General features: G+C 39.0%; 3 protein-coding genes and 1 long non-coding RNA gene across 6 annotated transcripts; 3 read left to right on the top strand and 1 right to left on the bottom strand.

Annotated features, from left to right (window-relative positions):
• Window positions 1–173: 173 nt before the first annotated feature.
• LOC116695392 (chemokine XC receptor 1-like) lies at window positions 174–2,512 on the top strand. The gene is made up of 2 exons (XM_032525602.1): window positions 174–338; window positions 585–2,512. Exon 2 carries the CDS (start codon window positions 602–604, stop codon window positions 1,481–1,483), a length of 882 nt encoding a protein of 293 aa, XP_032381493.1. The 5' UTR covers window positions 174–338; window positions 585–601; the 3' UTR covers window positions 1,484–2,512.
• Window positions 2,513–4,006: 1,494 nt separating this feature from the next.
• Window positions 4,007–5,147, top strand: LOC116695393 (uncharacterized). The gene is made up of 3 exons (XR_004333448.1): window positions 4,007–4,194; window positions 4,673–4,865; window positions 5,021–5,147. It is a non-coding gene; the product is annotated as an uncharacterized LOC116695393 (long non-coding RNA).
• Window positions 5,148–5,562: 415 nt separating this feature from the next.
• Window positions 5,563–9,097, top strand: LOC116695390 (uncharacterized). The gene is made up of 10 exons (XM_032525598.1): window positions 5,563–5,805; window positions 5,954–6,047; window positions 6,235–6,288; window positions 6,396–6,458; window positions 6,920–7,003; window positions 7,121–7,212; window positions 7,311–7,369; window positions 8,317–8,487; window positions 8,596–8,639; window positions 8,722–9,097. The coding sequence occupies exons 2-10, from the start codon at window positions 6,009–6,011 to the stop codon at window positions 8,833–8,835; spliced, it is 720 nt and encodes a 239-aa protein (XP_032381489.1). The 5' UTR covers window positions 5,563–5,805; window positions 5,954–6,008; the 3' UTR covers window positions 8,836–9,097.
• A 3,517-nt stretch (window positions 9,098–12,614) lies between these two features.
• LOC116695799 (uncharacterized) lies at window positions 12,615–15,120 on the bottom strand. Of its 3 annotated transcripts, none has more exons than XM_032526265.1 (6): window positions 14,850–15,120; window positions 14,133–14,255; window positions 13,837–14,028; window positions 13,423–13,527; window positions 13,180–13,332; window positions 12,615–12,700 (listed from the first exon to the last, which is right to left on the bottom strand). In XM_032526265.1, coding segments are annotated over exons 1-6 (660 nt in total). In that variant the 5' UTR covers window positions 14,935–15,120; the 3' UTR covers window positions 12,615–12,698. The 3 variants fall into 3 exon arrangements, with proteins under 3 accessions (XP_032382156.1, XP_032382155.1, XP_032382158.1); XM_032526264.1 differs by having other exon boundaries at window positions 14,133–14,264; window positions 14,850–15,101; XM_032526267.1 differs by lacking the exon at window positions 14,133–14,255 and having other exon boundaries at window positions 14,850–15,115.
• Between the last annotated feature and the right edge of the window lie 82 nt (window positions 15,121–15,202).

The following is a 15,202-nucleotide window of genomic DNA, read 5'->3' as shown; positions in this document are numbered from 1 at the left end:
CAACAACCCTAAGGTTATTAAGAACTTTCTTCAGTGTAAAGAAGAACAAAAAGTCTAGGAAGTGATGGCATGACCCCCTAGTAAAATGACGGTGACTAATAACTAATGACTAATAAGTGAATGACAACCATCAGTTTACCATCTGTCAATGATGACTACTAAAAAGCGTTACCGCAGCCACGACCACAAATCCAGTTCAGCTGAGGACATTGTATACAGCTCTTAACAGAACAAGGAACAGAAAACACTGCCTGTCACGATACTATGAAAGCTACTTCTTTTTAAGGCTTGAGTAGACAGACGCTGTCACATCCAACGTCAGTCCCATCAAGCAAGGGGTAAGTCAGTTTTTTTTTCTTCATACAATAAAGTAACATTACACTATAACATACTATTATGCTCCTATTAAAGGAGTTCCAATGTAACATGACGTTAAGTGCATCCTCCTTATATACTTACTTTTATTGTAAAAAGATATTCATCATTATCACTCTTTTTTAGTCGCTGTTGATTTTCATTATACAGTGAAATGACTGATACTAGCCCACCATAATGCACATATTAATTCTATGTGTCTTCTACAGGATCCAGTTGAACAGCAATGAATGACTCTTTCAATGACAGCCAATACATCCCAGACTATGATGATGACTATGTGGATCAAGTCTGTGAAAAAGGTGAGGTGGTCAAGTTTGGATCCATTGCCATTCCCGTGTTCTTCTCGGTTGTGATCACACTGAGCCTTGTGGGAAACATCCTCGTCCTTGTAATCCTGGCTTTGTATGAAAACCTCAAGTCTCTTACCAACATTTTTATCCTAAACCTGGCCATCTCTGACCTCGTCTTCACCACCGGTCTCCCCTTCTGGGCATTTTACCACGTCTGGGGATGGTTGTTTTCAGAAGTCCTCTGCAAAATTGTGACTTTTGTCTTCTTCACCGGGTTTTACAGCAGCATACTTTTCCTGACCATCATGACCATCTACAGGTATCTGTCTGTGGTGCACCCTCTCTGTGGCCGGAGCACACATAAACTCAATCGCAGCACTGGAGTTTATGTGTCCTTCTTATTGTGGATAGTCAGTATTGGAGTGTCCATGCCCTCCCTGCTCTACAGCACCCTTGTCCCGATCCACCACAAAGATAAACACTCCATGGGCTGTGAATACGAAGCCACTGAGTGGAAAGGAATTGACATCTACCAACAGAACATTTTTTTCTTGGTCGCTTTTGCAGTGATGGCTTTCTGCTACATTCAAATACTGTGGAAAATCACAAGAACAAGAACAGAGACAAAGAACAGAGCAGTGAAGTTAGTCTTCTGGATCGTGGCGGTGTTCTTCCTCGGTTGGGTGCCGTACAATGTGGTCATTTTTCTCAGATTTTTGGCCAACAATGTGGTTCCAACTCGTTATACCTGTGACACAAGTATCAAGCTTGACTACTTCTTTTGTGCCGCTCTTCTTTCTCCCACTGTTTCCTAACCCTGTCTTTTATGCTTTTTGTTTGTGAATTTAGGATCATTTAAACACTGCGCTCGAAGTTCTTTTTGTCAAAGTCCAGACGAAAAACGCGGGTAAATGCAACCTTTCTCCCTTGGATCATTTATTTTTTTCTGTTTGATTTATATTCCTGCTTTTACTGCTGCTTACGATTAAAAAAATAAGCGAAAGATGCCTTAATTTTAAAATCTGAGCCTTTATGTGTATTGCTGTGTGCCTGTGTCTGTGTTAAACCTTTTCACAGTGGGGTTTTTTCCATTTTTTACCCCGGCACTTTAAAAGGAATCTGATTTATTTAAATGGCATGTAAAAAAGGGTTCTTTAGTCCAGGGGAGTGGGCATGATTTCATTTAAATTCCCACTCATTTTTTCAGGGGGGTTTTTGCCTTGTGTACTTGTCAACTTTAAAATGTTTTTTTTCAAATTTTTTTAATATGAAAAGGGATTTTTTAACACCTTTTTACTGTAAGCATTTTTAAAATAATATGGTCCTGCCTAAAATTTAAAATAGTAACTTAATTAGAAAATTTTCACATTTTGGGGAAAGGGGCATCTTCTCTATCAATGATGAAAAGTGGAAAGATATCTGAAGACCACTAAAACTTAAAATTATACCAAATCATACATCCCCCTTCCCTACACATCTTTTGCCCTTTTTTTAGCCATGTGCCTTTAATGCAAGACAGAAACAGGTACCGTAACTCATAGTCTTTGGTCATGCCATGCTTAAAGAAGAAGCAATTGTCCTATATGTATTATTATTTTTTTTGGCATTCTAGGCATTTATTTTTGACAGGACAGATGAAGACATGAAAGGGGGAGAGGGGGAGAATGACATGCAGCAAAGGGCCGCAGGTTGGAGTCAAACCCGCGGCTGCTGCATCGAGGAGTAAACCTCCATATATGGGCGCCCGCTCTACCAACTGAGCTCTCTGGGCGCCCAAGTACTAGTTGATAATGGCTGGCAGATTGTACTTTTTTTCTCTCCTGTGGATTTTATAATGTATCCGTCTTCTACTTTTTGTTAAAGGGAAAACTAATAAATATATTTCCAAAACAGAAATGTCATGGTTCAAGTGGTTTGCAGATCAAAATTAAACTTTGTAAACATGTTTAATGGCCCAACAATGGTGGCCGACAGGGGCAAACGCCCTGCAACTTCAGAAAACACATGCAAACAGACAAAGCACAAGCAAATGAAGCTGTTCCACTTAGCTGCTCCCTCTAGAGGCCTGGAGAACTTCTGTTGTGTAATAAGAATTTAGCATTTTGTGTTGCCTTTGTTTTCTTGGTTTGTGTGCTTTTCTTTTTGCATGGTTTTTTATTTGCATTGTGTTTATGTATTTGCTTGTGTTGTGTATATGCAGCGCGTTTGCTGAATGCTGCACATGTGTTGTCAAATTACTGAAGTTGTTTTATTAATTTGCTTGTGTTTTGTCTATTTGCATGTGTTCTCTGAAGTTGCAGGGCGTTTGCCCCTGTCGGCCACCGTACCCCCACCAAGTAAAAAGCAATGTCAAGATATTTGCTCGTCTTTATCCCTCTGTGCAATTGAAACCACAATGACTGTTTTTCTCCCCATTATAAGCCTCAAGCAAATGGTTGGGATCTCAATCAAATGTGACATTGCATCTCTACCCAACGTAGATGTAGAATGTACCCATTAACAGCAAATTTACATGTTCAACAAACTGTATAGGCTTATTTCTATTAAAAAGAAATAGAAGACATCTTATTTTCGTTAGACATCTCTTTCTATGGTCAAGAGCAGCATGTAAAACCTGAGATGAAATGTTTTACATGTGACATCAACTTACACACATTAAAAGTAACAAAAATTTAGAAAAATGTTGTAAAAATAACAAAAAGTAATGTAACATGCAATGCTGTCTTTGTACTGTAGAACTAATCTGACCTGCACATCTGTGTGCTGGCAGAACGGAACAACAGTTGTTATAGGAAATAGACCCTCTACGCAGTATAGCACGAAACATTGCTGATTTGCATTCAAACACTCATTACTTTGTCATACACTTCAATTTAGACACCTAATAGTAATAACTGTTATCGTTATTATGCTTTCAGAAACACTCTGCATAATTGTGACTTTTGTCTTCTTCTCTGGGTTTTACAGCGCCATGCTTTTTGTGACCATCTACAGGTATCTGGCTTGAGAGCATACACATTTACATTACCTTTCGAGGGACTGAGCACACTTGATTTTCCATGTGTCATTTTGGATTGATTTTCAATTGATATTTATTTTGATTTGAGGTATTTATTACAGGTATTTTTGTTTTGCCTCTTGCCCTGCAGACTTGGATCTGCGTTGTGTGTAGTGCTATCAGTAGTGCTACAGATGGAGCAATTAAGGAACCTGATGTTACAACGAGAACAATCAGCAGTAAAAGGAAACTTTATTTTCTTTATCATTAACTGTAGCTGTGCGTGTGGGCAGGTTCAAGCCGTATACTTATATTGCCCTTTCTTACTTCCTTCTTTGGTCTGCTAAGTGTTTGTGGAGCTCCCTGGCACACATTGAACACCTGGCAGTAGAAGGAGGACCCATTTCTGAGCTTTCTTCTGTTTTTCTTAAAAAGACTTAAACAGCAAATTCTAAGGTCTAAGTGTCTAAGGTTGTAGTGTGACTTTTGATTTCATGGTATTGGACATTGTATGAAAAATAATTTAAGGTAAGAGAAAAGAGTTGTTACAATCTTTGTATATGTATTTGCCCCTGAGGTCTGTTTGTGAGGTCAGTTTGAATTTGAATGAAACAGTTAGAGAGATTTTTTTTTTTAAATGATTGCTATTTACTTTCTAGGCTTAATTTTGTTTAAATGATTCCTATTTTCCTAAAGGATTTTACATACACATGTCATACATTGAGTGATTCTGAGTGTGATAGTCCTTGTTTTGGCTGTATATTCTGGCAGACTGCATTTGCATTCAACAAATTGCTTTGATGTTAAGAGCTGACTTTCATTTTAGAGCGTTTATATTGGGACACTGTGGGAATGCTGCTGTCCTACTGCATTGTTCAAAAGTTAGGGAACTATAATGATACTAATGGTACCAACGCATCAGCTGAATGTTGCTGGAATGGTGTTTTCAGGTCAAGGTTATTTATCCCCAGCGACTGCATGTTTATAAAGAAAGCTTGTTTTACAGATGTGGTTGTGGATTTTGATTGGCCTAAACATCATCACAAAGGTGCATGGGTATGGAGATGGCATATTCCCAGAGGTGTGTGATTCAATGTTACCTCATCATACAATACGTGGGACACCTATCAATCCTCAGAACACTGAACTGCCCTTTGAGATCGTCTACAAAGAGGGCAAAAAGGGAGAACCTATTACAGGTACAGAGACTATCGGACCCCTTTTCCTGGAGGTTTGTTTATCACTATCAACATTTGTTGCAGTGGTCCTTCACTAAGTGTAAGGTTATCACTAATCTGTTTTAATTTTCTGCCCCATCCCCTTCACCCCGATGATTCTCCAAACTATTTTCCAGTTACTCTCCGGAGTAACCAATCCAGAATGTTTGAGGGATTTATGTTGGAGGCTCAACAGAGAGGCTCTCCTGTAGGAATATTCACCCTGCTTGAGCCTGCACGAACTAGACTCCTGAAGTGCAATGGTTTAGCTGTAAGCACTCATCCCATTTCATCATTAATATTTGTAATGAGTGCATTGAATTAATTAATTAAATATACACGCTTTACATTTATATTTTAGTTGGCACATTTCATTGAACTTGAAGTAGAAATTTAAGGTCAAATCCTTATTAAACTTTGTCATTGATGTGACACTTGCGTTTACCTGTGTGTCTCTCCTCAGGGCACGGCTGTTAGTCACAAGAACAACCAAAAGAAGGACGAGATCCGAGTTAACTGGGAAGCACCGGAAACGGATGACACGGACATCACTTTCAGGTATTCATACACTTTGACTGACCTCCTGAAGTCAACATTACAATGCAGAGCTAAATGATTGAGCTTAACATCTGTGTTTGTTTGACATGTTTCAGAGCCACATTTGTTGAAAATTATGATACATTCTGGGAACCAATGGATGTGAATTATGTACCTCCACCCACCCCACCATCAACAACACCAAGTACTACCACAAGTACTACAACGCTAAGTCCTACAACACCAAGTACTACCACAAGTACTACAACGCTAAGTCCTACAACATCAAGTACTACCACAAGTACAACAATGCTAAATCCTACAACACCAAGTACTACAAAGCCAAGTACTACACAGGCAAGTACTACAACACCAAGTACTACAAGTACAAGTGATTATGATACTACAAAGCCAAGTACTACACAGGCAAGTCCTACAACATCAAGTACTACCACAAGTACTACAATGCTAAATCCTACTACACCAAGTACTACAAAGCCAAGTACTACACAGACAAGTACTACAACACCAAGTACTACAAGTACAAGTGATTATGATACTGCAAAGCCAAGTACTGCAGAGACAAGCATGACAACTCAAGTGCCAATCATGTTCAACCTATTACAGGTAAGCAGGGACACAGAGTGGAATTTGATTATGGTATTTTGACATTGTGCAAAGATCTATGAACTATATAAACTTAAACTATATGTATATACATATATATATGTACAGTATATACTGTTTATTGACATATAAACTTTAACATTTTTATTTACACCCTTCCTCGCTGTTTCTCTTGATTTATATTCAGGGAGTAGCCATTGTTGGGATGATTTTTGACAGTTTTTTGGTGGTAGTGGAAACGGTATGGTATTTCTAAACTTATGTCACCCAGTAAATGCAGTTACACAATAGTCCTACCCAAAAAAATTGCACCAAAAGATTAATTTCTTTCTCACTCCCCACCCCAAGGAGCTGTCTGATATACTGGCGACTACCCTCCGCAGCAGACCCTTATCTTTTCGTCTAAATAAGGTAAGGCATGAGTAGGGGGGCTTGTGTTCTCAGTGGTCCCTGGTGCAGGGAAGACCCTGCCACTAACAATACAAACTATAGAGAGAAGTAACAGAGTTACAGAGTTTAGAGCCATTAAATGATCTGCCTTTTGCAGAATGCCTAACCAATAATGTTTAATTTCATGAAAATCGTAAGGAACTTGAATGTCATATTACATCTGATGAGTGATAATTTGCATTTTTTGCTTACAGTTTGTGCATATACCTTTTTTTGTGAAATGTTTTATGTCTTTAAAAAATGTAATTTTAGCTTTTTTTAAACGTAACATCCCATGTAAAGACAATCATTTCAAATCGGCATTATATGAGTGCTACATGGCATTTGAAGGCTCAGTCAGTACCCTGTGCTTATGTGTACAAACGTAATAAATACTACGGGTGTATCAAGATTATTTGAAGTGCATTTTGTTTCTCATGTAGGTGTTAAAGATACTGTGCTGTCTGCTTTGTGCGGCAGTTGAAATAACGGCTGTGGTCTTGTTTTGTTTGGCTGATTCCATTAAAGTGAGTTATGATATTTATTGTTCAACATTTCTCTACATCTGCATCCGCATTTCTGAACTTTATGAGGTTATATTTGTGTGCATGTGTCAATATGTGTGTCTATGTGGGCATGTTTAGGTTACTCTCGTTGCTCTTGTGTGTGTGGCGATAGTGCTTAATTTCATAAAGCTGGTAATCTTGTGTCTGCCATTTGGACCCAGTCATGAACTGTGAGTTCCACTTTCTCTTATTCTGCCTTAATATTTCACTTGATGTTTCCATTGACACTTTGTTCAGCTGTTTATGTTGCTCTTTTGTTTTCTTCAAGAAAGGACATCTGCAACCTTACTGTCAAAGTGTGTTCCATCATCCATGTGATTTTTACAAGTAAGGAGATTCACTTGATTTTAATCTTAAAAAAGTAAACTGTACTGCATTCATTTCTCTCTTTGAGAAAATGTGTTTGTTGTCTTTAAATCAATGCTTATTTGCTTATTTGCATTCTTGCTGAGAGTTAAGGCTAATTCCCAGTGTGCGTGACGTGTGGGTAAATTTTGGCATCCGCCCAAGTCAGCAAATGTCGGAACATCTGAACGTAACAAAATCTTCCAATCAGCACCTCTAAAACTCAGTAATTAACATTGTATATCTTGTTAGTTAAGGCTTGGCGTTTGACACAGAAGAACTGCAGTACCGCGTTCAAGGTGTCACGTGAACCCATCACGGAGCCAAAACCATGACATGCAGCAAAGGGCCACAGGTCAAAATTGAACCCGGGCCCGCTGCTGAGAGGCGTAAACCTCTATATATGGACGCCAGTTCTACCAACTTAGCTATCCAGGTGCCCTTGTCCGGATCTTCCAGACTTTTTTAAATGTTGGTGGACCAAATAGATCAAATTCTGATGGTGAAATGAGTCATTTTGCAGGGGTCGTGGCGCTAAAGAAAATTGTATGCACTGATTTGCAGACGTGCCTATTAACGTGTAAGTCTATGAGTCTACCCATCACATGACAGACGTGGTGTTGCAATTCCAGCACTTGACCACTATGTTCAATTTGCTTCAAAGCCTGGCGCACTTCCTTGGGGCCCGGTCGATTCCCGCAATTTTCCGCCTTCAAGCTAATGCCAGCTAACCAGCTACTGGCTGTAGCTTTATCTTTAAGGTGTCTTCTCATCTAACTTACAGCAAGAATGTAAACAAGCACATTTTCCAAAATATGAAATGACAGAGACTAGCTAACTAATGTCACTGCTCACATCTTCTCTTCTCTTCACGTTGCCATTGCCTGTTTATCGTAATTCTTTTATTTCCAAATATTTTTCACTCACAGCTGCAGTTGTCGTTGTTGGTGTGTTGGAGATTGACAAGTGCGGAAATACCATAAAAGACTCTTGGCTTCTGAAAGTGGTGGTCGCTTCCACAATATGGATTTCCCTGTTTTTACTTTGGGTTTCCGTGAACAGTATCCAAAGTAAAGCAATACTGGGGAGAAGCCAAATAGGTGAATGATTTGTAGTATAGTACTGTGTGAGTAATACTAATATGCATGAAATACAGCATGGATTCTTGTGAAGAACAAAATAATATTTGTTACTATATTCTGTTACAGGGAGCCAAAGACAGGGTGATAGATGGAGGAAACAAAGAAAAATGGTGAGAGCCTATCCACATCATGGCAACATGTACAAGATGCAAGTTCATTTCTGTTTCTAACCACTGCACCTCTGAATTTCAGAAGATCGGTGCTGCAGAAGTAATTGTTACTGCTGTCTACGTAATCCTCATCGTGGGAAACTTGTGTTTTGCTGTAGCTGTCACTGTTGGGATATTTAGGTGTCAGGAAATGTAGGCCTGTGATTGGTGTGTTGGTACTTTTTTGCATTGTTTTTAAGTTATTAATGTTTCAGATTCCTTACTGCAATTTACGCACTTGTATGCATGCACATGCCTAAAAAGGCACAATTACTTTAACTGTACTTTGATATTAGTACTTGAGTATGACACTTGTTTTTGAACTAATCTCTGTACCTTGTGGTTTATTCGTATACTGCTGCTGTGACCTGCAAATTTCCCCCTTTCCACCCAGTGATAAATGAATCTATCTAGCTCTATCTAAATAGTAGCTTTTGTAAGGATATTGAAATGTTTGGTGTTGCGTATGTTGATTTCAATCTCAAAATAATAATAAAGTCTAATTTTATATGGGCACAAACCATTTGAGTAAACAGACTGCATCACGTTTCAGTGTTTACATAATGCATCACATCAGAAAAAAAGTTTCATTTTCCAAGAAAGTTCTGACAAATGAGGTCATGTCACTTAAATCAGAGTTAACCAAGGTCAATGTCAATATTTGCTGAAGGTACACTCACCTATATTTACAGTGTATACACCTCCTTGTGCCAGGCACATCCATGTTTTATTGTAATCACGCCATCAGTGAGTAACTATGTGAAATGGGTTTCTCTTATGAAAAACAAGCCTAGCTGTACTTCATATAGCTGAAATACTGTATTTGTTTAATTTGTATTTAATTATTTTATTTTATACTGTATGTATCCCCAGTGGGGAAATTACAAGACTACACACAGGCCTGAAAGACACACACATGCTCAGGTCCTTGTGTCAGTGAGTGGGCTGCGAATGCTGGACAGGCGCCCTGAGCAGTTGGGGAAAGGGGGGGACTTTGCTCAAGAGCACCTTGGCAGTGCCCAGGAGATGAACTGGCATCTCTGTCCGTAAGGGGACTTTTTGAAGGCCCCAAAGCTAAGATAAAATAAGACATATACATCCAGTATATATGTACACACATTATATATATATATATATATATATATATATATATATATATATATACATATATACACAGTATATATCCATACACAAGCCAAACCATGTAAATGCACTAAATTCTTGAGGTTATTTAAATAAATATTTATGTGCTGTGACTGTAAAAAAATGACTGAACTATTAATGTTCACAGTCATGTTTCTGCAGCAAGGCATGATTTATAAATGATAACACATTTCTTATTACATCTAACAAAATAGTGAACAACACAATCCACCAATCAATTCTCTTAGCTCCTTATTAAACTTGATCAACAATGACAATGATTCCTTTCGTTGTCAACAAAAGCACAGCAAATATTTAGTTATTTTACACAGCTGCGTTCCAAATACATTTTTAAAGTCATGTAGACAAGATATACAGTAGCTCAGTCATGAACTCTTGCTTCATAATTTGAAACCATAAATGTTTTCTTTAGAACTGAGTCATACCTCATAACTTCTAAGTCAATGATTGAACTCTGGCTTTGATATACAGTTGGAACTTCCTGGTTACAGACTGGATATTGTACACAAGGTGTTGGACTTTTACCTTCTCACCATTACTTATTAAACGCAGGTTTATATTCTTGGCTTCATTACATTTGAGAAAAAAAAAAAGTCCTCGAGCCACAAGTTACATTAATTATTAACTCTTCTAGTTATCAAAATAATCTTTATTGAAATTATATACACATTCACATGAGCAAAACAAAATTCATCTTAGAACGATAACACAAGAGGAATGAACACAGAAAAAAAACACTTCCTTGTATTTTGAAATTTAAATTAATTTTCACAAAATATTCTGCAAGAAACCTTGTTTGGGTTTTGAAGTTGTCAAGAAAAGTAGTCACTTCTCCAAATGGGTGTTTAAGGCACATCACGTGACTTGCTGAATAATATTTAGTAATATTTAATTTTAAAATCCAAATCATTTGGTGAAAATCTGTATGTTTCTAACATCGTAAGTACATTTCAGTGGTTACTTGACAACAGGTGCAAAGAACAAAGCTTTTCATATTCAATATATTTACACAACTATCAAAAAATATTCCAATCAAGGAAAAAGAGAACACATCAGAAATTTACATATTCAGAAAAAAACTAAAAATATAAAATATTTCTTAATAAAAGCCAGCACACTCTTGTATAGATATATAGATAATGCATACAGTTTTAGTGCAAAACCAATTGTGCACACAATAGAATTAAATGAACAATTGGAACACACATCTCCATGGGGACGGTCAACAGACACATTAAGTAAGCCATCCGTTGAGATTCGATACAGAAAACAAGAAATATGAATTTGCATCAGAAACAAAGATGTCTACAGAAAATAAAACATGTTTTCTTTGTTCCCAGTGTAATCCATACTGATCTTTTACCAACAACTCATTTTAGATGGATTAAAAAGCTGATGAACATGCTGTCAATACAGATGTATGGTACAGAAGAAGAAAACAAATCAATCCAATTATTGTATGCTAAATCTGCGCGAGAATATGCATTTCATAACCTTCTTTGGAAGTGGAATGATGGTGTACTGTAACATCGTTACGCAAAAGCCTGTACATGTACGCATGTGTACAAACTCAGTGCTAAATCATCAACATTAGACAGTTTGAGAACAATCTCATCAACTCATCTCATCAGAAAGAGACTATTACAACCTTAAACATTTGAACAAAAATATATATGTAAAATATAACAACACGCACATTATATTTACATGTTCTCGGTTTCAGAGCTCCTGCCCAGTGGCAAGGAGGATCAGGCTGGTCCAAAGTGGTATTGTGACATCCTCTTTGATGGCCAGCTGGGTTCATCAGCATCCTTTCTGCTCTACTTCCCTCTCAGACACCACGGGTAAGACAAGATGGGAGATTCGGCTCCACAGTCCACCGTACTTGTCAGTGTCCATCTCGTTGAAGCCAGTTTTGTTGCTGGAGTCCACCAGCTTTACCTTGACATGGTCTTGCACCATCTCCTCCACTTCCTTCAGACTAGAATTACCCTTGACCTCATCTTGAGGCAGTAGCACAGTAAACAACAAGAACACCTGCTTGTAGGCGGCGTTCTCGTGGTCGCAGTAGCGATAAAAAATAAGGGTGGAGCCTGGAGGCAGCTCTTCGATCGATAATCACCCCAGGGTTTGTCTCCGTCAAAGGTCTCGCAACTGGCCGTCAATGCCCACTTCATTTATCGCTGCCTGGCCGCTTGCGGCCCATCGATGTGGGGACGGGGGCGTTGAGCGCAGCGAAAGGAGGAGGCCAGCCTGGAGGCCGCGTGTTATCTCCTCTTTGGCCTCGAATACAGACTCATGGCCTGTGGGGGGGTTTTTTTGAGATGCTTCTCCAGGTGGATCTTGGCCCTTTTCCCCAAACTCGCCGTGACTAGGAAACTGAGTCTCAAGAAGAATAACTGTTTTGCAAACTTTTGGCCTTAAAGCCCTGGGGGATCTTCCTCCATCCGCATTTTTTTGGTACGGGGATAATTCCAGCAACAAGCGGCAGAAAGAGGCGAAAGGGGAGAACCAACCCTAAAACCACGGGAAATCCGAAAAAAAACCCAGGCCATTTTTTTTGTAGTATTGCAAAAATGTTTTTTTGGGTGGGGGAATTTTTGTATTTAAATGACTTTAGTTCCCTTTGGCGGAATATCCAACTTCTCTTGACTTTGGTTTTTCTTCTCCCTTGAAAAAGAAAAAATTTCTTTAATCAATGTCTTGCACAGAAAACATTAGATATGAAAGATTAAATCCAGTTAAGGTAAAACCTTGTTTTTTTTTGCTTAAAGTTTCTTCTTGGTTTTGGAAGTTATTGACCGCTGCGGGTTGTTAGGGGTTTTCCGGGTTTTGGGAAACATGGGGGCATGGTGGTTTCTCCCCTACCCAAAAATGAACGATTTTTTTGGGGTTTTAGGCCTTTAATTTTTCAACAGTTTTAAAATATAAAGGGGGGAGAGAGGAGGGGGGGGTGGCCCAAAGGGGGGCAGGTGGATTTGAACCCGGGGGGGGGGGCGTCGAGGGGAAAAAACCCCCTATCATTGGGGACCCGCTACCCAAAGAGCTATCGTGAAGAGAAATTTTAAAAGTTAAAAAAGGGCCTTTTTAAAATTTAAGATTTGTTTTTGGGGGTTTTCGCCCTTTTTCGACAGGCAGCTAGGTGAGAAAGGGGGGAAAAGGGGGAAAGACGGGGGAATCGCACAGGGCGGATCGAACCTTGGGGCCCCTTTCATCAGGCTAAACCTCAAAAAATGGCGCCCTGCCTACCCCCGGGTCCCACCGCCCCCAATCAGGTCCTTTTTTTATATGTATGTAAATCTATTGGACAGGTGCTGAATTCAATTTTTTAAATTACAAATGTCCACCATACCAGTGGTCTTAGCTTTGGCCTCCATCGTCCTCTTGTAGTCAGCCATGCTAGGGATCGGGACATCATGTCGGTTTGCCGGTGGTCTGATTTGCGCAGTAGTCTTGGGGGGGGGTACATGTCCTTTTGTTGATGGTTTAACTGAAAACAAACAAGCACAATATGGAACTGTATGATTCGTTCCTTGATGTGATCATCCCCATGCAGAATGAAGCTAAAGCTTTTTCCTACCTGTCTTGGTTTTCATCAAGTCTGCATCTTCGTGTACAGCATGACTGGATCTGCAGCATTCATGGAGCACTACACGAGGGGATAAATTCATATCTCCAAAAGCGCCTGGTTCATGAAGAGAGAAGAGCTTGATTGAAATAAAAACGCTAAACTGCCTTTGATTAGATCTGATGGTGGCAAGAAGTCTTATGAATCCAAGGTTATTTTTGAGGTAAACAATCACAGTATCCTAAGGTTCCACATAGCAACTGCATGCATAGCTAATTAATAGCTAAGTAAGTAATTTATGATTTAATAACATCTGCTTTTGGTGTACACACAGACCACTGTGTTCTTATAACATTACATGATTTACAAAAATCACTAAGCATGACATGATCAATCATGGAATTATTCATTAGATGCAGCCCTGACCTTGGAACCTTTCACCCTTTGGTTGATGAGTGACATGAGAGGAATCGGGTATAATATCCATTTCCTGGTCTTCATCTTTATTTTCCTCCAGATCTTCAAATGATTCCTGGACATCCATCTCAGTCTCATTCTTATCACCACTGCCGCCCACTGCTCCTCCAGTCTCGAGCCTGCTCTTTTTACTAGGGGAATCTGTTAAATGAGAAATAAAAGGCTCTGTTTTTCACACCACCTTGAATAGTACAGACTGGGGGTTAACTGTGGTTGTGACTAGGAAAACACTTAGAGCATGCCACCTTCATCCTCTAAGCCAGTCTCCACATCTTTGGAACCATTGACCGCTGTTAAAGGTGCTTGGCTTTCTAACCCCTTTCTGGTCCGTTTTAGAGGACCTCTGGGCGTCGCTTCAAAACTCAATACTAAAGAAGCAGAAATACATTATTATAGTTAGTAATTACGTATGTATTACTTCTCATTATCTACATTCCTGTTTACATACAGCTTATTCATGTGCCGTTACTGTCCTAATACGTTGTACCACATGTATTACGTTAGATATATCTCTAACGTTAACGTCATATTTGAACTTACATTACTTTAGGTTTAGTTTTTTTAACTTGTAATTTTCAGTTTTTGTTTTTTGACAAATTCAATTAGCATTGTTGGAGGGCGCCTGACACCTACGATTTCAAGTGATAACGATTACTTTCGTAATTGTTTTGTTTTGCACCTTACAAAAAAACATTGACACTTAGCTAGCAAACGGCATGTGTCAATCACTCTAACGTTAACGTTAGGTTAAATAAAGTTTTAAAGAACTCCTACGGGTTAACGTAACGCTACGGCTCATTTGCTCGCAATTTCCTAGTCTGAGAATCGCCTACAGCTAATGTTAGCTAATGTTAGTTACAGCAGAAATACCATTATTTTTGTCGTTAAATTTTAAGTGATCTTAGATCAGCTAACGTTAGCACGATGGCTAAGATAGCTAACGCTACTAGACATTTGCTTACCTTTAAGGTTAACGTTACCCGATGACTGCCTTGTCGATCGTCTCAACGGGCGAGACACTGTATTTTCAGAAACCCTGGAATTCATTTTTAGATTAGCAATAAATTGAGCGATTTCAGAAACATAAATTAAACAATACGAGAAAACATCGTGTTCACTAACTTCCCTAGCTAGCTATAGTTAGTTGTTAGGGGAACCATTTTGTGACAGGAAACCTTCTTGTTCGAAAATAAATGATTTCCACGGAAACAAGCGCACTACTGAACGTTCCGTCCTGTCAGTACGTTGTGTGTGATGGCAAAGGCATAACCCGCCCTACTTTGCCTTACTCTGCCCTTGATTGGTTTACCGTGGT

The sequence above is a fragment of the Etheostoma spectabile genome, chromosome 9 (assembly GCF_008692095.1).
Source record: "Etheostoma spectabile isolate EspeVRDwgs_2016 chromosome 9, UIUC_Espe_1.0, whole genome shotgun sequence".
In the NCBI taxonomy this organism is placed as follows: domain Eukaryota; kingdom Metazoa; phylum Chordata; class Actinopteri; order Perciformes; family Percidae; genus Etheostoma; species Etheostoma spectabile.
This window is presented reverse-complemented; position numbering and strand designations above follow the sequence as displayed.

Excerpts from the sequence above, each read along its gene's own strand:
- LOC116695390 (XM_032525598.1), top strand. The coding sequence starts at position 6,009 with ATGACAACTCAAGTGCCAATCATGTTCAACCTATTACAG. Across the intron at positions 6,289-6,395 it reads TTTTGGTGGTAGTGGAAACG|GAGCTGTCTGATATACTGGC; the intron begins GTATGGTATTTC and ends CCCCACCCCAAG. Across the intron at positions 7,004-7,120 it reads GTTTGGCTGATTCCATTAAA|GTTACTCTCGTTGCTCTTGT; the intron begins GTGAGTTATGAT and ends GGGCATGTTTAG.
- LOC116695799 (XM_032526264.1), bottom strand. The coding sequence starts at position 14,934 with ATGAATTCCAGGGTTTCTGAAAATACAGTGTCTCGCCCGTTGAGACGA. Across the intron at positions 14,029-14,132 it reads GACTGGCTTAGAGGATGAAG|ATTCCCCTAGTAAAAAGAGC; the intron begins GTGGCATGCTCT and ends CTCATTTAACAG. Across the intron at positions 13,333-13,422 it reads CTTGATGAAAACCAAGACAG|TTAAACCATCAACAAAAGGA; the intron begins GTAGGAAAAAGC and ends GTTTGTTTTCAG.
- LOC116695392 (XM_032525602.1), top strand. The coding sequence starts at position 602 with ATGAATGACTCTTTCAATGACAGCCAATACATCCCAGACTATGATGAT.